This window comes from Mustela nivalis (assembly GCF_964662115.1).
Source record: "Mustela nivalis genome assembly, chromosome: 9".
In the NCBI taxonomy this organism is placed as follows: Eukaryota; Metazoa; Chordata; class Mammalia; order Carnivora; family Mustelidae; genus Mustela; species Mustela nivalis.
In genome coordinates, this window is record NC_139028.1 from 8,395,095 (window position 1) to 8,418,787 (window position 23,693).

Here is a 23,693-nt window from a genome sequence, read left to right on the forward strand (position 1 = left end):
CTGCAAGACGATGGTAAGATGTTAGCTGTGTTGCAGAGGCTTAGGGAATCGGGACCCACATTGTGGGGGACCCAGGTGCACGGAGATGCCGAGCCCCCCACCTCTGCCTCCTGAAGCCACAGGTGCAACGGCCCAGTGTCACAGGTGGGAAGCGACCCTGCGGGGTCCCAGCCTGTGCTGCCTTGAAGCTGGGAGCTCGGAGACTGGAAATAATACAGAGGACTGCGTCCCTGCAGGGTAAGGCCTGTGCCGTAACCATCTGTCACCACCTCTTCCCGCCGTCCTGCCACAAGTAGCAGGCAAGCGGGCGGACAGATGGACGGAGGAAGGGTGTTCAGCAAACGGACCGACGGACAGAGGAAGGGTGTTCAGCAAGCGGGCGGACGGACGGACGGAGGAAGGGTGTTCATGGCGCTGATTCTGCACCACCTCCTTCCCTGGTGCTTCGGGCAAGCGAGCGTGAGCTGCGCGTTAAGCCCCTGCACGGGCTGTGGTGGGGAAGGTCAGGGCTACTTTCCGCCATGCGCCGGGACGTCACCGGCTGGTGCCAGTACGGCTGCTTGGAAATCTTCTCCCTCAGTCTCTGGAGGCTTCACGACTCCAAACACCTGAACCTGACGTGCAGGTTTTCATGCAAAGGCGCCTGTCACTACTCCCCGAAATACCTAAGAAAATTCCTCGTTTCCCATTTGGAAAACGGCTTCCTCTTGGCTCTGTGTGTACGTTGGAGCGAGGCCGTGCCCGAAAGCCAGCTCGCTTCCCACGGTACCTTCCCTGTAGCGCCACGACCTACCCCTCTGTGGCCGGAGGAGGAGCCTCCAGGTCCTCCGTGGAGGAGCCACGGGCGCCTCCGGCCCTGGACTTGAGCTGTACGGCTGCTTATTTGTCTCAGCTTTTACTCTTCAGGTTTCTAATACGTTTTCTTAGCTTCAGGTCCCTACTGTGTGGTGTCACCACAGAGTGTTATCTAGTTTTTTCAAAAGGCCAAAAGACTACGTCAGCGCTGTAGTTACTGCGCGGAGCGGACACAAGCGGCAAAACCTGAATCCGGATGCTCGCTCTAGAGAGACGGCGCTTCACATCGGCAACCTCCCCTCTTTCACACTTGTGCGTGCGCCGCTGCAGTGGGGACAGAACACGGAAGCCGTGTGGTGTGGACACGGCATCTTCAGAACGATCTGTGCACGGTGAAGCAACATGGGCTGCTTTTGGATGCAGCGTGCACACATTCACACTAACACACACATGCCCGGGCCCCCACTCTGCAGGGAGACGTTCTTCAGAGATACTGGACAGAGGCACGGGGGTAGCAGCAGGAGCTGTGGTAGGTTTACCCAAATAACGAAAACCCGAGTGCGTTAGAGAAACAAGCTCACCATTCCCACACACGGAGAAAACAGGCAGGTAAGTTGTGTATAAAACCTCCTCAGACGTGTGGATGCGTGAACCGATCGGGAAGCTCCCGCCGAGGTCAGCGCTCAGGCCCACGAAAGTGACGCGCTCGCCTGGGGTACAAGTGCCCCCCCCCCCCCGTCCCTCCTGGGAGGCCCTGCACGGTGCGGGAGTGTCAGAGCAAGGCGTGGGTGCGGGCCATGCAGCCCGGCGACTGCGGTCAGCGCCACAATGTATCTGAGGCTGCTCAGTTCCTACGTTCAAAATTGAAATTCCAGAAGGGAAACCAGCTGTATCCATTAACACAGAAACTTAAGTAAAGTGTGTGAATAAGGTCTCGGAGACAAACAGGGTTGCTGGAGGGAGAAGGCGGAGAGATGGGGTAACTGGGTGATGGGATTAAGGGCGGTGGGTGATGTGCTGAGCACTAGGGGTTACACGCAACTAATGAATCACTGAATACTAGTCTCAAAAACTAATGATGTGCTATATGTTGGCTAATTAAACTTAAATAAATAAAAATATTTTTAAAAAAGTGGAAAAAAAAAAAAAAACTAAGGTCTCGGGTACCCTGGATGGTCTGTTTGCCCCAGTGCCGTGTGGGACACAGCTGAGCAGGGCTCGGAGCCCCGCGTCCCTGCTCTTGCCCGAGGCCGTGCCCATGCTGCTGTTTGCACACATGTCGCCCCCGCTAAGGACAGAAAGGGCACGGATCACAGTGACAAGGGCATTGGCAAGAATGGTCATTTCCGTCTCCTGCTGCTCAAAACCCCTCATCCTGGCGCTTCTCACCGTGCGTGGCCCAGAACGCACTCCCGGCCCCCGGCCTGCACACGCACAGAGGATGCTAGGAGCGCGCGGTCCAGGCTCTGCGTGAACGGCGCACTTGCGTTGTTCCACTTTCATCTCCCTTCTCATCAAATGTCTGCTTTCCATTTTTTGGACCTCTTTGTTGTATTATTTAATAAAAATTAATGCATACTGTTGAGAGAGCGAGAGACCAATGTGGGGGGGAGGGACAGAAGGGGAAGGAGGGACAGCATCCCAAGCAGACGTCCTGCTCCACGTGGAGCCTGTCGCAAGACTCGATCCCAGAACCCTGAGATCATGACCTGAGCTGAAATCAAGTCAGAAGCTTAACCGACTGAGCCACCTACACGCTCCCCCCAAATTATTGTATCTTGCTTTACTTTTCAACAGATGTAGCAGGTTACCAACTGCACGAACTCCTGCTGCATTTTCACTGAACTGCACAAGGCCAGTGGGACTCGCTGGACCCGTCCAGCGACCAAAGGGCAGGTCCCGGCTCCCCAGCAGGACCCTCCGCGCCTTCCCCTCGCGGGCTCCCATCTCTGTGCTTCGCTCCTGCTCCTTCCTGGGCCCGTGGTGCTCCCTCAGCCTCATGAAGCTCTGCTCCGTTCAAGGCCCAGCCCAGGCAGCACGCCGACTGCATGGGAAACGCACAGAACGGCCGCCGCCAAGATGCAGATGAGAGGGAAGGAAGCAGCCCGGAGCTGCGCGTTCACAGGAGACCCGAACTTGACTGGTGTGGACAGTGGAAGCACAGAGGTTACCACCAGCCAGTAACCGAGCAGGGAACAGGCAGAGGTTCCGGCTCCAGCAGAGCCCGTCACCTCCTCCCGCGTACACCAAATCTGCACGGACCCACAGAACAACTTCCTCTGGAAAATCCCCACAACTAGGTAAGCAGCTCCTCCACGTGGAGCAGAGACGAGCTGCAGGGCGGGGTGGGGGGGCTGAGACCCGAGCTTGCTGCGCCTCCCCTCCCCGCCTGGCCCAGTGCGCCCCATCACAAGAGAACTCGCAACCCTCTCCCCGAACCACACATCGGGTGCCCCACCCTGCACACCTGCCCGGGGAGCTGAGCCCAGAGGCGCTCTGGCCTTGAAAACCAGCAGGGCTCAGGCCCACCACACCCCCAGACACCTTTAAGGGGTTCGCTTACTCAGTGTCGCTCGCCCAGGGACAAGCACGGAGGGAGCCGATTGACAGATGCCCAGACTCGATGTCAAAGAGGCTCCCCTGCTCATCTGCCGGTGTCGGCCCGAATGGCAGGCACGCACTTCCACACACATCGGGGGGCCTGATGGGTCCTCTCTTGGGCAGAGATGGTCTCGCCCTCTGCCTCACTCCAGCCCCCCGTATCTCCAGGACAAGAGCCCGCGGCCCACCCTCCTTGCTGGCCTGGCTCTGGTGGCCGGGGTCTGCGTTCCTGGGTCCCACGGACTGTAACGCCTGGGAAGGCAGCTCCAGGCCAAATGCCTCTCCAGGGCACGGGATACACGGCAGACTGAAACACGCCTCGTCCTCCCGTGAAGGACGCCCATTCCCTCGGGCTGAGGCACCTTCACGCTCTGCCTGCCTCCCTCCAGGTCACTGGTGTCTCATGGAAAGGAGCTTGAACACTTGCCTGGCCGCTGCATGTTTTAAAGCGCTGCGCAGCGGACGCCTCCAGCTCGCCTGGCTGGTGGCCAGCAGGACGTGGGCGTCAGTCCCCATGTGTCCGGCTGCTTCCAGGGCTGCCGCCTGAGCGTGTGGCTTACGATCCGCCTAAGCCTCGGTTCTGGGACTGCGCGCCCACGGACGGGCGTGGCGCAGCCTCAGCTCCTAGGAGCCATGAGAAATAAAAGGACGCTTCATGATCGCAAAGTTCTGAAAGACGAGCCCGGGTAGGACTGAGTGGTAAGGTTCATCTGCTACCTGAAGCCACCCCTTCAAGATGAGAGACACCTGCTTCATCTGTGTGAGCTAACAGGTAATGAAGAAATAGGAACACAGTCCAAAGTAAACCACAAGAACCTCAGAAAAAGTTCTTAATGAAATGGAAATAATTTACCTGATAAAGGGTTAAAAATAATGGTCAAAGCGATGCTCCCTGAACTTGGGAGAGGAATGGAGGAACACAGTGGGGACTTCGACGGGGAAAGAAAACAAAGTCCCACGGAGAAGCCACATTGCTGGAGAACACAGCAGCGGGCTGGAAAAGCACCAGAGGGGCCCCACAGCCAGCTGGTTTCCGCAGAAGAAAAGATGAGCAGGACTCACCCAGTCGCAGAAGCAAAAGGATAAAAGAATGAATAAAAGTGAAAACAGCTTAAGGGACTTACAGGGCAAGGTCAAGCAAAGCAGTATGTTCACATTACAGGAGCCCCAGAAGAAAGAAAGAAAGGAGCAAAAAATATGAAGAAATTGTGGCTGAAAAGTTTCCTAACCTGGGGAAGGACACAGACATCCAGGTCCAGGATGCACACAAAGTTCCAAATAAAAGGAAACCACAGAGATCCACGCCAAGACACATCCCAATTAAAACACGAAGCATTAAATAAAGGAGAGAATCTGTACAAGAGAAGCCCCACAGGACGGTCAGAGTTTCCAGCAGACGCTCTGTGGGCCGGAAGAGGTGGCAAAACACGTTCTAAGCCTGCAAAGAAAAAACTTCCAACCAAGAATACTCGATCTGGCAAAGCTGTCATTTGGAAATGAAGAATTTTCCAGAAAAGCAAAAGCTCAAGTCCTTCGTCCCAATCAGACCAGCCTTGCAAGAAACGTCAACAGGACTTTTAAAGCCAACAAAAAGGTGCTGGTTAGTAACAGGAAAACACACGGAAGAAGAAAGGCACAGCTGAGACAGAGCTACTCTTGCGAAGGTGGTGGGTTCGTGGCTTACACAGTCACACAAGATTAAAAGTCAAAAGCACTAAAAGCAGGACCACGGTAGTGAATGCAGGGACGCACGCTATGAAAGAGCTATGGTGACGGTGACGAAGTCCTATCACCGGGGGAGGGAGAAGAGTCGTAGGTGGCCACCCGCTGGAGGAGGCCGCTGTAACCGCGAGCTGTTCGCCCGCATCCTGGTCGCCGCAGTAGCAGAGCAAAGCTCGTGGAGAAGCGCAGGTGGGACAGGAAAGGTCTCCGCGCACGGCGGGAGAAGCGCTGGCCGAAGGAAGACCCGGAGAGGGAAACAGAGGCCCAGCACAGCGGCTGGGAGAGAACAGAACAGAATGGCAGTGAGGACATTCCTGTCAGTAACTACTCTCCATGCAAGTGGACTCCATTCTCCAGAAGAAAGCACGGCGGAACGGGAAGTTAACGAGTCCTCTATGCATCGGTGCGTGGCCTGCGAGACTTCAGCCCCAGGAACGGACAGAAAAGAGCCCAGGAGGCCCCGAGAAGGCCGCGAGCGCTGTACTTCCGTCAGACAAAAGAGACTTTGTTGTATTCTTTTTAAAGTAGGCTCCATATCCAGTGTGGGGCTTAAACTCATGACCCTGAGAAGAAGAGTCACGTTCTCTACCAACTGAGCCAGCCAGGCGCTCCCAAAATAGACTTTAACACAAACAGTGAAATGAGACACAAAAAGGGCATTAAATAAAGAGTCACTCCAGCAAGAGCATAAAACGTTTGTATATATTTATGCATCCAACACAGAGAACTGAAATGTATAAAGCAAATAGTAATAGGTCAAAAGGGAGAACTAGAAAACAATAATAGCAGGGTCTTTAAAACCCCTGCATTAAGCTCCATCACTAGAGGGGCACCTGGGCGGCTCAGCTGAGTGTCAGACTCTTGGTTTCGGCTCAGGTGATGATCTCCGGGTTATCTATGGGATTGAGCCCTGCCCTGCGCTCTGTGCTGTCCATGTGGGGAGTCTACTGGAGATTCTCTTTCTCTTTCTCTCTCTCCCTCTCAGTCTCCCCTCTTTGCTCTAAGATAAATAACTAAATCTTTAAAGAAAAGATCTTTAGGAAAGTAAAAAAAAACAATACTGACTTTAAACAATACATCAGACCAGATATACATTCCATCAGTTATTTTGGTGGTATCTATGTATCAGAAATCAAATAGGAGGCGCCTGGGTGGCTCAGTGGGTTAAGCCGCTGCCTTCGGCTCAGGTCATGATCTCATGGTCATGGGATCGAGCCCCGCATCGGCCTCTCTGCTCAGCAGGGAGCCTGCTTCCCCTTCTCTCTCTGCCTATTTGTGACCTCTGTCTGTCAAATAAATAAATAAAATCTTAAAAAAAAAAAAGAAAAAAAGAAATCAAATATATATATATTTGGTGGTATAATCACAGACATGCATAGAACATTCCATCCTAAAGCAACAAAATACACATTATTCTCAAGTGCACATGGGATACTCTCTAAAATATATATTATCTTGCCACAAAACTAGTCTTACTAAATTAGAAAAAAAAATACCAAGTGTATTTTCTAACCACAATGGTATAAAATGAAAAATCAATTAAGAGAAGAAAATTAGAGGGGCGCCTGGGTGGCTCAGTGGGTTAAGCCGCTGCCTTCGGCTCAGGTCATGATCTCAGGGTCCTGGGATCGAGTCCCGCGTCGGGCTCTCTGCTCAGCAGGGAGCCTGCTTCCTCCTCTCTCTCTCTCTGCCTGCCTCTCTGCCTACTTGTGATCTCTCTCTGTCAAATAAATAAATAAAATCTTTAAAAAAAAAAAAAGGAGAAAAATAGAAATTCACCAATATGCAAAGTTTAAATATGCTGTTTAACAACCAGTGGTTCAAAGGGAAATCAAAATACACCTTGAGGCAAATGCAAGTACAACACACCACAAATCACAGGAATCAGCAAAAGCAGCTGGAAAAAAGCTGACAGAGATAAATGTTACCTCAAGAGACAAGAAACACCTCAAACAACCTCACTTCATACGTCAAGCGACTAGAGACAAGACAAAGCCCCAGGCTGGTGGAAGGATCCCGGTGGGCACAGAAATGACGGAGACTGAAAAGATCGATGAAATACAGAGATGTTTCTTGGAAGGGATGATCCAAATTGACAAACCTGTAGCTAGAACCCCTGAGAAGAAAAGGACTGGAATAGAATCAGAAATCACAGAGATGTTACATTGGACACCACAGAATTACTAGGAACGACCATATGCCGACAAAGCTGACAACCTACAAGAACGGATACATTCCTAAAAACACAACTTTCCAAACTGACTCATGAATAAGGGTTCTGAACAGATCAGACCTGTCGCTACTAAGGAGACTGAGTCAGTAAACAAAAACCTCCAGGGAACCTAAGTCCGGGACCAGACGTCTGCGCTGGTGAGTTCCATTCGTAACAACCATCTTCCTCCGGCTCTTTCAGAATCACACGGGAAGAGAACACTTGTAAACACATCTCACCAGGCCAGCGTTACCCGGATCAACAAAGCGGATCAGGATGTCATAAGCAAAGAATGTAACCCCCAATGTCCTTGATGAACATAGATGCAAACGTTCCCAACCAAGTAATAACAGACCATGTCCATCAATCTGCCTAAAGGATCCTTCGTCATAATCAAGTGGGATTTACACCAGGAAGGCAAAGATCGCTCAGCATCTAAGTCCATGTCCTCCACCACATGAACAAAATCAGAGTTAAGAATCTTATGATCACCCCAAAAATGCAGAAAATGCACCTGATAAAAGTCAACATCAGTTCACAATAAAAACTCCCAACAAAGTAGCTATAGAGGGAATGTACGTCAGCATAATGGAGGCCGCAAAGGACAGACGCAGAGCAAACATCATCTCAATGGGGAAGAACCGAAAATTTTTCCTAGAGGCTCAGGAGCAAGACAGGGACACCCCCTCTTGCCACCTCCCTCCAACACAGCATTAGCAGGCCCAGCAAGAAAAATGAAAGGCAAATTGGAAAGGAAAAAGCAAAACTGTCCCCATCTGCAGATGACATGGTATTTACCTTCGGAAAGCCCTAAAGATCCCACCAAAGTAACGGACGGAATAAATGGATTCAGTGAAGTTGCAGAAAACAGACATCAGGATACAAAAGTGTGTTGTCCTTCTGAACACTCGTAAGGAGCCTGCAGAGTGCAGAGTCGAGAAACAACGGTATTTACAGCTGCACCAGGAAGAAAGAGACACCAGGAGTGAACTGAAGCGAGAAGGTGAGTGAGTGACCTTTATACTGAGAACCATAAAACACTGACGAAGAAGGTAAGACAGAAAGCCAGGCCGTGCTCATGTACTGGAAAACTAATATTGCTAAAAATCCATGCTACCCAAAGCTTTCTGTAATTCCGCTCAATCCCAATCAGCATTCCAGTGGCACGTCTCACAGACGGGAAAGCCTGAAATTTGAATGGAACCAGAAAACACCCTCGGGAGCCGAAGTGATCTTGACAAAAAGAGCAATGCTGGAAACACCGTGCTCTGTAATTTCAAGTTCTTTTACAAATCTGCACAAATCCAGGCAGCATGGCACTGGAGTAAAATCTGACACATAGATCAGGGTAACAGCACAGACTGCCCCGAAATAAACCCAGGGACATACGGCCCGTTAATTTATGATACAGGGTTCAAGGGCACACAGTGAGGAAAACCGTATCTTCCACAAATGGTGCTGGGCACGCTGAGCCGCTGTCTCCTACCGTATATAAAAATTCACTTGAGGTTGATTAACTTAAATGTTAAGACTCAAGTCATACAACACCTAGCACGAAATGCAGGCAATGAGCTCTGTGATGTTAGTCGCAGCTGTGGTTTTGATTTGACACCAAGAGCAAAGGAAATAACCACCCCCCCCCGAAAATCAACAAATGCAACTACATCAAACCAAAAAACCTCCGCACAGCAAAGGAAGCGGTCAACAAACGAAAAGGCAGCCTAGTAAGTGGGAGAAGAGGTCTGCAAGCCGTGTAATAAGGGTTCGTATTCAAAATACAGAAAGAAGTCATCGACTCAACAGCGAAGGAAAAGAAACGATCCAGCTAAGAACACAAGTGGGGGGTCTGAAAAGACATTCCCCACAGACACAGAGGCCAACAGACACACGAGAAATGCTTACCACCACCCATCATCAGGGGAACACGAATCAAAACCACGGCGAGATACACCTCACCCCTGTCAGAGTGGCAAAGACCACCACCACAAGAAACGACAGGTGCTGGCGAGGATGTGGAGAAAGGGGAGCCCTCGTGCACAAAATCTTTGAGATGCCTCAAGAGGTTAAATGTGGAACAATGGTACGATCCAGAAATTCCATTTCTAGTTATTTATCCTAAGATAACCAAACACCAACTTGACGCGCACCCACACTGCCATGCTGACGACCCCATCACTGACCGTGGCCACGGTGTGGAGGCGACGGGGTGCCCCTGGCTGATGATTGGATACAGGCGATGTGCGCAGGCGATGTGCGCAGGCGATGTGCGCACGCGATGCAGCAGCCCTCCGCCGTCGGAGGCCAGTCTTGCCATTTGTGACAACATGTGTGGATCCTGAGGGTGCTCTGCTACGTGAAATGAGTCCGAGAAAGACAAATGCTGCATGATTTCACTCCTATGTGAAATTTTAAAAATTAAGCTCACAGACGTGATGCACTAGTGGCTGCAAGATGCAGGGGTGGGGCTGGGGGGCAGAATGAATGAAGGGGTCAGACGGTACAAACTCCAGGTTGAGGGGGGCACACACGTGGGGCTGCGGTTAGGATTTCCATACTGCGTCTCTGAAAGGTGCGGGAGTCAATGCTGACGTTTCTCCGGCGATGAGAACTGTTCACTGTGAGTGGTGGCATGTGCTGACCAGAGTCGCTGTGGTCATTTCACTGAACAAACATCAAATCCCCACACTGTACAGCTGCCACACGTTCACCAATCACACTTCAAAACATGGTGAGGACACTCTGTTTGCAGGCAGCAGTCTTTAAGATCCAAGTCCCCTAGCCGGAAAGGGTTTAAAAAGGACATTTCGTAAAAGGGTCAGCGCAGGAGGAAGCTCTATTTCATATGTGACAGGAGAAACATAAGCAAAATGAAAGACCCAATAGGGAGAAGCAATTCACGGGGCTGGAATTTTGGGAACTTGAGGGAAAAGAGTGAGCAGGATAAAAAAAAAAACATCAGGAAGATTTTAGAACATTAACACATTTGACTTAACAACACACGTTTCTATCCAACTAGAACTCATGTACTTTTCAAGAGCACATGGTACATATGAACCTGAACTGATGATTCAAGGATTGAAAGAGTATGAATTTTGGCCACTGTGAATTTAAGCTAAAATCAATATTTAAAAAATACCCAGTTCTTAAAACATCAAAAAATAGATTCTTTTCAGTTACCCATAGATGAAATTTTGAAAATCACAATATAAATTTTACAACCTTTTGACACTGAGCCTGCCGTCTCACAGCGTGTGGGCTCCGGGGAAGCCATGCTTGGAGCAGAGGTCACCACTTAGATGCACACAGCAGGCAGGGGTCTAGGTTCACCCAGACTTCGGGGCTCAGACCGGCTGAGGGGACGCAGCTCCTACAGAGGCTTCCCCGGGAGGAAATGCAAGAACTGAAGGCTGCACGGCTGAGACGTGCTTCCCCAGGCCTCCCGGACCTAGGTGCTCTCATGTCCCTGGAGCAAGGGCCCGAGGCCACCCGGCTTCGACAGAACTCCCCCGAGAAAAGCGGCTCAGGATGGTGCTTCCGGACACAAGTTTGAGTCTAAGATTGTGCATTCAGGCTTACGGCTTTTTCAGCTTTCCTATTCATTGTCTTTAATAATCAAAGTATAGGTCATGCTTAAAAAACGCTGATCATTTAGGCATTCCTACAGACTTTAAATCACCGACTGAGTCTGCGAACCTAGACTGACTTGCTGAACATTGCACACCGTCCCGCGTGTCGGGCACCGAGATACAGTAGCTGGGTCTCCGGCTGGATCCTGCAGACAGACAGACCCGTGATGAGAAATCGGCCTTTCACGGGGAGCCCTAAAACTGAAGGAACAAGATGCTACCCGGTTAAAGCTGAATGCAGTAAATTCACCAAGTATTTGAGTCTGTAAATTTTGCCTAATTATAAATATCCATGTCTACTGGTTGCCTGTTTTACAGAAGACAAGCGACACAGTACCGGTGGTAAGAAGAAAAACCAATCTAAGGGCATTTCCATCAACCATGGGACATCGGGTGTATTTTCTGTGATTCAGACCCAGCGTGGCTGACGTTGTACACCTCGGAGCACAGACGCAGGCGAGCAGAACCAAGCCCCGGTGTGAAGGAAGGACGAGCACGGAGGAGGGACTTGCACACAAGTCTGGGGTCGGGAAGGGCGGAAGGAGGTCATTCCCGGGGGAAGCTGGTCGCGAGCGCGCGCACGCAGGGGGCACCGCAGAGGGCCGGGTGCACACTGACTCGCCGAGTACTCGCTGAAAGGTAACACGTGCCCGGCGCGCCCCAGACACGGAACCCGGCCTCCCCAGTCCTCACGGATGCTGGCTGGAGCGGGAGGGAGGCGCCGGGACCCGGAGCGCAACGCTGTGGATGGGAGAGGGCCGGCGTGCGGGAGGCTCTCCTCGCTGGAGGGAGGTCGTGCAGGGAGAGGTGAGGGCCGGGGTGGCACGGGGATCAGGACACCATTTATCCAGGTGCTGGGGCAGCGGCCCGGAGGTCTTGCCTCTCTGTGGGGCCCTGGAACTCCCGCCACCCTAGGGGCACGCCCGTGATCTGCTTCCCCGCTGGGCGCTGCATGTTCCAGGCTTGAACTCCCCGATCAGAGACCATGCAGACACGGCCCTACAACCCCTGGCTGGAGGCCTCGATGGGCCTCCCCTGCGCTGGGAATGAGGCCTTGCCAGCACACGGCCACTCAGCTGTGGGCGCACCGTCCACGGGGAGACAGCGGCCTCGGGAGCCAGTAGCGTTTGCTGAGGCCCTTGTCGCCGTCCGGAGAGAAGGTGTCCAGATCCTGACAGCGTGAGCAGTGGGGGAGACCGGAGCCGGGGAGTTCGTGGTTTTGCGCTGTCGGGCATAATTGTGTTAGAAAACATGGGTCCGGTCATCGTGCTTTCTCGCAGGCTAGTGCCTGCAGGCGTGAGGCTTCTGGGGTAACAGGACCCCCTCCCTGAGACGAGCTGATGCCGAGGGTACGGGTGGGTCTCGGAGATGGGGACATGCTGCACGGCTGTGCTCAGCACTCTGGGGGCAGCCTGGGTCCCCGGCGGGAGCAGCGGCCACCGCTGACAGCATGGGGACAAACAGCTCCCAACCCCGGACACACCAACCTCGTGGGATCACTCGGGTTTAAGCTGACTCCCCCGTGGCTGTGCACTGGGGCGGAACCATGCGACAGCGACAAGAGGACGCAGCAGCCTCAGAGCCCAGCTGTTCCCCAGCTGCAACCCAGGTGCGGTTGCAAGGCGAGGAGCGCAGAGGGGGCGGAGCCTGTGTTGGTCACAGGCTCCCGTGCAAGCGCCCACCTCCTCCCCGTCAGCTCCGTGCGACAACAGATGTGGCAGTCACGCACCTCCGACAGCTGCAAGGTCACCCCAGCCCAGGTCCCCACCGTCCGCCTGCCTGTGCGCGGCTCCCCACAGCTTCCCCGCTGGCCGGCACGTGGAACACGCTCCTTCTGTGCTGGACTCAGTGCCTCGCTGGGAAGGCCTGGGCGTCCGAGAGATGGGCACACAGTTGAGGTGCGACAGAGCCCGTGAACTGGGAGGCTCCACCGTTGAGAGAACGTACACGGTGGGCAGCGCGGCAGTCCAGAGACCAGCACCGTCTCGCAGCGACAACTGGAGCACCCCACAGGGTCAGGGCTGGGGGGTTCCCTGGGACACCCCGGCGGACACCCGTGTGCAGGACTGAGGCACAGAGCAGGCTGCACACCCGTGCCCCACTGCACGCCCCCCCGGATGTTGCAGGTGTAGCCCAGGGTCCCCAGGGCCCCTTGGGGTGCCAGGCCAGTGCCACCTGCCGCTCTCGCCGACACCTCGCACTTGCCACGGGGACCTCAGTATGTGGCTAGGCCCAAGGACCCTCGGCTGTAGGTCAGCTGACCAGTAACCGGAATCCCGTGTCCGGTCCTCTCTGCCGGTCAGAGTGACGTGCTGGAATGCGGTCCCACAGGAGACAGAACTGCACGGTGTGACGGTCACGGGGAGGTCATCTTTGAACTGTGCCCACCACAGGGTTCGGGTCAAAGTGATGACGCCTTGTCAGTCTGGCCAAACGCCATTCCCCACCCCCAAATGGAGGAAGTCAACGGCGACCCTGTCCTGAATGGGTGGGGGGCCCCCTCAGAGGTCGGCACACAGACCTGGCCGCGCACACCGCCTCCCGCCGCGGGCAGAGGGAGCCCTGGACTCCACAGGGAGCAGAGGGCCTGGCTCGGGCTGAGGGGCTCATCGGAGAGAGCAGAAGTCCCCGCTGCAGACCAGAGGGATAAGGATGGGGGTCGCTTGCCGGCCTTTCCCGTTGAGCAGGAAAACCATCCGCTCAGCCGTCAGCGCCTCCCTCTGGATCAGGTAGAAAAGGGGCAGTTTCTCCCTTAAGCCCAGAAACCCTGAAGCCAGAGCTACCCTTCCATGGATTTGCTCACTTTCTTTCGCCCCAGTGAAACGCTGAAACTGAGTTTCTTTCTGTAGTAACTTAGGAAATATTTACTTTGGAAGAGAATAGCCTTTATGTATTTACAGAAGTTTATATAGAAATAAATATATGAACAGGTATTGTATGTGTACTGTATGTAAATACGCAGGAAGACACTGGCTTATTAGCACCTGCGGCAGGACACTGTCCAGACACCCACCCCCCGTCCTGCCTGCACTCTGCCTGAGGGGACGGTGTCTGTCTGTCCCTGCACACCCCCTCACTGCCCCTTCCTGCCCGCTCTCCGTCCTGAGGAGACCGTCAGGAGCGGCACTAGGCCCGCTGGCTCCGTGGTTTCTGGGCTGGTCAGAAATCATCTGCTGATGCTCTCTACTGTCCCTTTACTTGTGGGGATGGCCCCGACCTGGACTGAGCTCTGAAACGGTCTGCCCCAGGTGGACGAGCGGGATCAGGCCTCAGCGAGCACGGATTCTGAGCCAGACGCTGTTCTGCACGTCCCATAAATGCCAGCAACTGTCCTAACCCCCCAGGAGGCAGATGGCACAGTCAGCCCCTTTTGCAGACGTCAGTGGAGGCCCACAGGCCCAGTAACGGGAGCTCGAAGGAGCACGGGAAGCCAGGACAGGATCCTGGCCAGCCTGGAGGAGGCGTCCCGCCCTCAGTACCCCTGTCTGGCTGCGGCTGTGGCGAGTTGGTGCTCAGGGCCATGGACCGTCCCCGCCCTGTGCAGCCTTCCTTGGTAACGGAGAGCAGGTGCTCCGGAGCCTGAGACGGAGCGAGCAGCCTCAGAGTTGGCCCTCGTACTCGGCAAACCTCGGCTGGGCACATGCACACACCGACAGCCGTGGGCGCTGCGGGAACACACCGGACGGCCAGGGCCGCCCCCGCCCGGTGTCGGCTCCTCGGCATGGCGGGGCCATGTGGGAAGGCAGGTCTCCGCAGCCCTGAAGGGCTGTGCGCTGCCGCTGTCACCTGGTGACAGAAGACGGACGCGGACCACGGAGCCTGCGCGCGTGCGGCCCACAGCTGCCATGCGAGAACGAGGCTGCAAACAAGCTCCGTGCGCCGCCCAAGGACGCACACACGCATAGATGTGACCCGCTCAGACGTCCGCAGAGGGACGAGTCCGGACATGTGTGGTCCACAAGCTGTCCACAGATCGTCCTAACTCGCCGGATGAAGGTGATAGGAAATATTCAATACGAACATTTTTTCTTGCAAGACCAAAAACTGTACTTTGCAGTGACTAAAAACACACCTATGTTCAGACGCTTGAAACGGCCTCGGGACTCACGAGGTGGTGGCCGGCGGGAGCAGGGAGCAAACCCTGGCCATCTGCCACGTGCAGTCCCGGTATGAGGGGCTGCCCATGGTCTGAGCAGCACCTCAGCAGCACCTTGTTGTCACCGAACAGATGCCGGGGCCTCTGGAGAAGAGCCCGGATGGGGTGTGTTCCCTGCCTGTGACAGAGGGCACAGACGCGAAAGCTGTGGGCAAGCCGCACACGCCGGCAGGAGGCAGCGGGCCGTGGCACCCCAACGGGGGCCCTGTCCGCTGGGCTGTGCGCCCCGCTCGCCGGGGCCCCTCTCCGCTCCCTTCACTATGCCACCACCGACCGTCTTCACAAACAGAAACACATATTTGCGCTCAATACCGAACAGTGAGGCTGAAGGAAGAGCACTGCAGATTTCAGGAGGGGGGTTTTGTTCTCCGCTGCCTCCATGTCATCTGGGGAGGCCAAGTTCCTGTCCAGCAGAGGTAGTGCCTTAGTCTGGGGTCCCCCTGGTTCTCGAGAGCACACGTCCCCTGGGACTGGCCACTCCTTTCCGGGTCTCTCATGAGCACGGGGCAGGGTTTTGAAAAGCTCAATAGCTCCGTTGTCTGGCTGCTGTATTCCTGGCGCACAGGAGCCGCATGTAGTTCTACTCAGTGTGAAAAGAGAGAGTCTCATCAAGGAAAAGAGGCAGGCCAGTGACTCTCAAGGGACGTCTGGGGTTGACACTCAGTGGCTGGGGGTCTACTTTCAGCTCAGGTCATGATCTCAGGGTCCTGGGATCGAGCCCCGCATCAGGCTCTGTGCTCAACGGGGATTCTGCCTTTCCCTCTGCTGCTCCCCCTGCTTGTGTTCCTGCTCTCATTATCCGTCAAATAAATAAATAAAATCTTAAAAAAAATACTCTCAAAGTTCACCCCTTGACTTACACTTGTATCGCTCCTTTTCCTTCGGTTCCCACAGTACACACTGATGGAGCATCGTCAGCGTGCCTGTGTGTTAGAGTGTGTCAGGAACTCATGGAGCCTGCATGGGAAGGTGGTGGCCCGAGGCACTTCTGACTCCCCCTTCCCCCAGGGCAACCACTCAAGTAGTCACACACCAGATACCACGGACAGGGTCTCGAACACCAGGCAGAGGCAGCCCCCTGCCGAGACCATGGCAGACCCCACACAATGAGGGAGAGAAGTGCCCACAGGCCAAGGGCATCCCCACCCCCACCCCAGGCCAGCACAAGCTCCTGCAGGCAGGAAGGAGCCCAGCTAGATGTCCAGCTCCCCCACTCTGCAGGAGGCTTTATGGAAGCCCCCACTCAGGTGACGGCCAGCAGGGATCTTGGCAAGCGGATTTGCTACCCGCAGCACCCGATCAGCTGGGCCAGCCTGTGGCTCCCCACTTCTCCAACGCCCATGGATGCCCGGCCTTGGGGACTTGGGGGCATGCAGCTCTGTCTTCTCTGGATCTCAAAGACCCTGGCTGGCCCAGCAAGGACATGGCTTCCCACCCCAGGGAACTGCTGGAACAGCCGGCATCACAGCAGCAGACCAGGGTGGCCGTCTGCAGGACAGAGCCCGCAGCCCGTTCCGCCAGCATGCTGTGCACACAGGCCTTCCAGCTCCGGCGCTGGCTGGGTGCCAGTCCAGGGACTAGCTGGCAGCCCCACCCCCACTGTCACAGCCCCCAGCAAGGCGACTGGCTGAGGATGCAGAACAGAGCCCGCAGGAGGGGCAGGGGCATAGCCCAGCAACAGCCTTGCTTCCAGGGACACCAGTGGAAAGCTCAGCGCTGGTTTCTCTTGCCTACAGAGCAGTCCCACAGGGCCCAGGGTCATGGCCGTCCAGGCACAGCACTGCCTGACTGGGCACAGGTGTCCTGCTGCCCCACAGGGCAGAGAATCTGACTTAGAGCCCCAGCGAGGAAGCCGGACCAGAATCCCGAGTGTCCAGGCAGCCCCAGAGCCCATCCTGCGGCCCTGCGGTGCTGGGAGCCAACAGAGGTCCTGTCCATCTGTCCATCTGTCAACAGGGGCGCAGCCTGGGCAGCCACCGTACCCACAGCAGACCCTGACAGCAAGCCCACCTGCCCCAGGCAAGGTAACAGCTGACCATCCGCAAGCCGAGATGGCGCGGTCCAGAGCTGTCTGCCCACTGGGAAGGACCAGGCGAGGAGACTGCTTGCTTAAACGTGCAGAACCAACGTGACACAAATCTAGTGAGCGTGTCACCAGAGGAAGCAAATTAAAGCTTTCAGACTCCCGAACCTGGGGACACAAATGGACATCCAGGTGCACGAGGCCCAAGGAGCCCAAAAAGGTCAGACTTCATTAGGGCTACTAGGCTAAGACACACTTTTACCAAGTTTCTTTCAAAGGTTTCTTTAAAGCAACAAGGGAAAACAGAAATTAGATACAGGGAACGCCCACGGGATTATACGCAGGTTCTCAACAAAGTTCCGGGCCAGGAGGGAAGGGGATGATAAATTCAAAATATTAAGGGGGAAAAAAAGCTGTCTGTCTCTGTTAAATAAACAAAATCTTTAAAGAAAAGAAAAAAGCTCTAAACCAAGAACTCTGCGCTTAGCAGAGCAGTCCTTCTGAAACGAAGGGGAGAGATTTCCAGAACAAACAGAAGCTCGGGGAGTTCGTCACTACAAAGTGCCACAGGGAGTCTCAGCAGGATTTAAGATGCCAGTTATCACAAAGCATAAAAAGATCACATGAAACTTGCTGCTGATGGTGTGGGTTTCTAGAATGGGACAAGATGTGCAGCCTGCGGTGGGCTGTGTGCGGCTGGTTTCTAGCTGTGGGACAGCGGTGCACGGTTCATCAGAGCTCCGCTCTACGAGTCCAGGGAAGATCTGTTACTTTCATTTTCATGTTACACCATGAAAAAATATGCAACCTAACATTAATAGCCTAAAATGTAGGGGAGCAGAAGTAAAATTGTCAAGTTTAGGAATTCTATCAAAGCTGTAATCAGTTTAAAACAGGATGTCCAATTGTAAGATATTTTATGTAAATCTCATAATCACAAGATAAAATCTATAATTACACAAAAGACAATGACGACAATAAAAAAAAACAATGACGAAGAAGTCAAAGTGTACGGATGTCAAACAACAGCACAATACAAAAGCAGGATATGAAAAAAGTAACGACAGGTCGGCACAACCGCCAGAACTCAACGGGAAGGCGCAAGTGGAGCCCTACCTGCCAGTGATTGAGACTTTAACGCAAATGCATAAAATCCTGCAATCAGAAGACTCAGAACGCTGAGCAGATAAAAAACAAGGTCCGTGATGTGCTGCCTACCAGAGAGTCACGTCAGCCGTGGATGACACACACGCCGCAAGTGAGCGGGTGAGAGAAGTTATTTCCAGCCAACCGTATTCCCAAGGACCAGCGGTAGCTACACTTCCGTGAGACAAAGATACACTTTAACCGGAAAGCAGTAAAAACACACAAAGAGGGCCATTATGTAATGGTAAAGGAATCACGATGTAACAATTGTAATTATTTACATACCAAACATTGGAGCACTTGAAAATATAAAGCAGAAACTACCAGGAAATAGGGGAAACAGCAGGCCCACAGCTGGGCATTCAGATTCCCTACCTCTCGCCAGGGGATCTCATCATACACTGGGTGGACCCCACCACACAAACACAGCAGTCTGTCCATCGACAAAATGCACATTATTCTCAAAGCGTGTGCAACGTTTTCTAGCACAGACCGTATGTTAGCCCACAAAACAAGTCATATAGTAAATTCACAAAGACACATCCTACAAGCACCTACTCTTACCACAAAGCAATGAAACTACAAATAAGGAACAGGAGTAAAACTGGAAAATTCACTAATACACGAAATTAAACACTCGCCTGAACAACTAACAGATCAAAGAAGAAATTAAAGGGGAAGTAAATAAAAAATGGAACATATATAAAATCAACTTAGGGATGCAACAAAAGCAGTTCAAAGAGCAAGTTTTATACCTTGTCGACATTAAGAAACAAAGAAACAAAAATCTCAAATAGACAACCTAACTCTGTCCCTTAACAAATTAGTAAAACAAGAACAAACTGAACCCTAAATTGGCAGAATGAAGGAAATTAAGATTAGAGCAGAAATAAATGAAATACACAACATGAAAACAAGGACAATGGCAAAACCAAGAGCTGGTTCTTGGGAAAGATAAACTTGACAATCCTTTAGTCTAAACCAAGGAAATAGCACACCCACGTCAACATTATAAATTAATAAAAAAGACTGTAAAACAGATTCTATGGAAACCCGAAGAATCCTAAGAAGCTGCTCTCGACACTTGCATGCCCACGAACTGGGAAACACACGAGAAACGGAAAAATTCTAAGAACCTCCAAATGAACTAGAAAGACTGTATCAAGAAGTAATGGTAAATCCGAGCAGAACAAGTACTTCGAAAAAGACTCACTCAGTCATCAAATATGTCCCGACACAGAAACGTCCACGACCAGATGGCTGCATTGGTGAAATTTACATGTAAAGAATTTAACACCAATCCTTCTTAAACTACCCCGCCCCCCGAAAAAATCAAAGTAAGGGGAACACTCCCAAACTCCTTTTCTTTTCTTTTTTTTAAAGATTTTATTTATTTATTTGACAGAGAGAAATCACAAGTAGATGGAGAGGCAGGCAGAGAGAGAGAGGGAAGCAGGCTCCCTGCCGAGCAGAGAGCCCGATGCGGGACTCGATCCCAAGACCCTGAGATCATGACCTGAGCTGAAGGCAGCAGCTTAACCCACTGAGCCACCCAGGCGCCCCCCAAACTCCTTTTCTAAGGACATCATTATGCTGATACCAAAGCCAGAAAGGACACTGTCAGAAAACTACAGACCGATATCCCTGATGAATATGAAGACAAAAATTCTCAGTAAAATGCCAGCATACCAATTTTAGCAGCGATTAAAAAGACAATTCACCAGGATCAAGTAGGAATTATTCCAATGGTGCAAAATTAGTTTAACATCCAGAAATCAATGTGATATACCATGTGATAAAATGTGATACCAATGTGATATACAATGTGATAAAATTAAAATAGGATCTTTATAGATGTAGAAAGATCTTTTTTTCCCCCTCTCCTTACAAAAAGTGTAGGTTTCTGTACACTGCACTGATTCACCCTCCCCAGATACATGGCTTCTGACAATGGCTCTGGATCGGCGCATGGGTGGTTCAGTGGTAGAATTCTCGCCTGCCGACAATGGCTCTGGGCACATGGAGATCTAGTCTGAGTCCCGAGGGCAGTATCTGGTCAGTGTAGAGTTCAAACAGGGTATCTGGGCTATACCTTTGGCCAGCCAAGGGGCACACAGGAAGAGTATGCAAGGCCCACCTCAAATCATGGCAGGTCTTCAAGCTTACTATCCTATCACGCGTTTATAAATACGAAGAACTAGTCATTTGGGAGCTGAGCGGTCAGAGGGACACCCAGCACTACTCTACTGTGTAAAGTCAAGCCACCATCCTGTGGATCCTTTAGGTCTCCCTGGTTAGGACCCCAAGCGCTTAGAAAGGAAGGCTTAAGTAGGCTGGGAGATGATTACCAGAATGTTTGGGCACCTTCATTCCTGAATATCAAGTAACGGGGCTCACCTCACGGTCACTTCCTGCAGTAAGCACACAGGCCACCCGTCAGAGACTGCTCCTCACAGCTGCGAAGCTCCCAAAAGTTCCAGGGGCCGGGCGGGCTGCAGAAAACCACCCAGGGCTAAGCAGACTCCGTAAGCCCAGCCTCAGCGCTAAGTCCTGTGCTGGCTCCGGGCACATCGCAGTTCTTCAAGTCCGCTTCGCTCCAGCTCAGCAGGGACAGACATGTGCTTGAACTCACCTGGTCCGAAGTCAGAGGTCTCCACTGGCCCACAGGTCTCCTTGCAGTCGATGGCATGGGAGAGTGAATGTGGCTGGCAGTGCACTGTGCCTCGGCAACACTCAGAGAGGCGGGCTCCGTTTCTGCTGTCGTCAGCACTGTGCCTTCGTCCTTCAGTTCAGGGCAGGGATAGAAGACCAGCTGGATGGCAGCAGCCTCCCGGCGGGGTGAGTATCTACCAGTGCAGTGGAGTTCAGTACGTGTCTGTTGTCCTACAAAGAACTAATAACCTTCCCTTCTTGGTAGCAGCGCACAGAGAAATGTTGGACAGGACTGAGCCTGGGACCAAATCAAGTCAAACTTCTCTTTAGGAATAACTGCATAGACCGTATCTTTTGCTGCAAAATACTGCTGCGAAATCGGTCTCATTTCCTCTGTTTTGTCTTTCGCCATCTCAGTGTTAAGGATGGAACTGAGAGTCTTGTCCTCAGTGAATCCTCTACTCGCAGGCTGTGTCTCCAGGACATCTGTCTTTGGTTCTACACATCTGATAAAGTCACCTTGCCTGGAGTGCCCCACTGGCTGCTTCAGAAACTCAATGTACTTTTCCAGTCGTGATTCAAAAGCGGCTGGGTCAGACCTGCACAGCTGTGGGATCTTGTCCAGGTAGGGGTTGTAGAAGGGGTTGGCCTTGAGCTTGGCCCCGACCCCACTGCCGCAAGCTCCCCGCCATGGGCCTGCCTGAGCCGTGGTGCACCGGGAACATGCTGTGCAGGGGACACGAGCCCCAGGTCTAGGGCACAGGTGCACGTGGCACCAGGCCCCCGGTACAGACCGACCACCTGCAACACAGCCGGGCCTGTGCCACCTGCCACCACCACGGCAGCCACGGCCGCCCCTGGCTCCTCCTCCTCCAGTACGTCCTAGATGTAGAAATATCTTTTGACAAAAATGATAAATGGGCACCCATTTACAACAAAAACTCAACAGAGATGTAAAGGGAACATAATCAACAAAAGAAAGATCACGTAAGACAAACACACAGCTTACGTCACATTCAACCATGAAAAGCTGGATGGGTCTTCTCTAAGATCAGGAACAAGAGGAGGGACCCACTCTCACCACTGCTACTCGACATGGTATTAAAAGTGCTTGTCAGGAATCAGGTAAGAAAAGGAAGTAAAGGGGCGCCTGGGTGGCTCAATGGGTTAAGCTGCTGCCTTCGGCTCAGGTCATGATCTCAGGGTCCTGAGATCGAGTCCCACGTCGGGCTCTCTGCTTGGCGGGGAGCCTGCTTCCCTCTCTCTCTCTCTCTGCCTGCCTCTCTGCCTACTTGTGATCTCTGTCTGTCAAATAAACAAATAAAATCTTTAAAAAAAAAAAAAAAAGAAAAGGAAGTAAAAGCATCAGATTTGGAAAAGAGTAAGTATAACTGTTTTGCCGGTGCCATGATTTTAAATATAGAAAATCTGAAGTATATTATGCATGAAATTTATAGATCTAATCGACACATTAGTAAAGCTGCAGAATAAAGTTAATGTCCAAAATGTAGTAACACTTCTGTATGCTGAAGAATTATCTAAAATATAAAGAACACGGTCCCATTTATAATAGCATCAAAAATAATGCAATACTTAGGAACAAATTTAATCAAAGAATGTAAGTACCTTACACTGACTCCAAGACACTGAAGAAACAAGCTGAGGACACAAGCAGTCGGCCAGTGTCGAGTTTATGGGCTGGAGGAGGGTTTTGAAGATGTCAGTAGCCCCGAGCCATCTATGGCTTCAGATTCAGCCAGGTCAAGAGGCCAGTGGCATTTGGTTAATGACATAGAAAAGCCTGCAGTGACACTGATACAGACACACAGAGGACCCCAGCGGGCCAGAGCGATGCTGAGAAAGAGAAGAAGGGAGGCTGCCCACTTCCACGTTCTGAGCCTTATTATAACACTAGAGGTAACCAAGGGTAGGAACTGGCACAAAAACAGACACATACACCAATGGAACAGCATCGAGGGCCAGACGCAGACCGATGCGCACAGTCAGCTGTTACCTGACATGAGAGAAAAGACGGCCCTTCAAGAAAGGGCCTGGGAAAATGACAGTCAATCACATGTTAAAACCCAAACTTAGGGCGCCTGGGTAGCTCAGTGGGTTAAAGCCTCTGCCTTCAGCTCAGGTCATGATCTCAGGGTCCTGGGATTGAGCCCCACATCCGGTTCTCTGCTCAGCGGGGAGTCTGCTTTCCCCCATCTCTCTGCCTGGCTCTCTGCCTACTTGTGATCTCTGTCAAATAAATAAATAAAATCTTTAAAAAAATTAAAAAATAGACTGAACTTAGACCCTGACCTGGACATGCTTACACAATTCATGTGGACTGGATCAAAGGCTTAAACGCAACACCAGAAACCTGAAGACTCCTAGAAAGAAACAGGAGGCGGGTAGGAGAGAGCTCCTTGACATCGGTCTGGGAAAGGATTCTTAGGATAGGACATCCAATGCATGAACAAAAAAATAAAAACCAGAACTCCATCAAACTAAAAACCTGCACAACAAAGTAAACAATCAAAAGAATGAAAAACAACAACAACAAAACAAACCACTTATATAATGGGAAAGAAATGTCTGCAAACCAAATATGTAATAAGGGCTTAATATTTAAAAATAAAGAATACATAGGGACTCCGATCAAGACGGCAGACCAGGGCTGCTGAGCTCACCACTGCCCACAGACAGACTACGGCCGCAGCTAGATACGGAGTGACTCTCTGAGAACAACCCAAAGAGAAGCAGAACAGT

At 52.2% G+C, this 23,693-nt stretch overlaps 1 protein-coding gene, 1 long non-coding RNA gene and 1 pseudogene across 4 annotated transcripts in view; 1 reads left to right on the plus strand and 2 right to left on the minus strand.

The window, feature by feature from the left end:
• TMEM123 (transmembrane protein 123) overlaps positions 1-23,693 on the minus strand; it is a 49,144-nt gene that overhangs the window by 4,594 nt on the left and 20,857 nt on the right. The window contains exon 3 of one of the 2 annotated variants that reach the window (XM_082684010.1): positions 20,914-21,063. The exons of the other annotated variant lie outside the window; for it this stretch is intronic. Coding sequence (XP_082540136.1) covers positions 20,914-21,063 — 150 coding nt within the window. The remainder of the gene's footprint in view (positions 1-20,913; positions 21,064-23,693) is intronic. 2 annotated transcript variants of the gene reach the window in all.
• On the plus strand, positions 11-14,094 carry LOC309841135. Its single transcript, XR_014298967.1, has 2 exons — positions 11-3,095; positions 11,275-14,094. It is a non-coding gene; the product is annotated as an uncharacterized lncRNA (long non-coding RNA).
• LOC309841223 (ATP synthase mitochondrial F1 complex assembly factor 1 pseudogene) lies at positions 21,070-21,957 on the minus strand (annotated as a pseudogene). The gene is made up of 2 exons: positions 21,943-21,957; positions 21,070-21,815 (listed from the first exon to the last, which is right to left on the minus strand). The product of its transcript is annotated as an ATP synthase mitochondrial F1 complex assembly factor 1 pseudogene (transcript).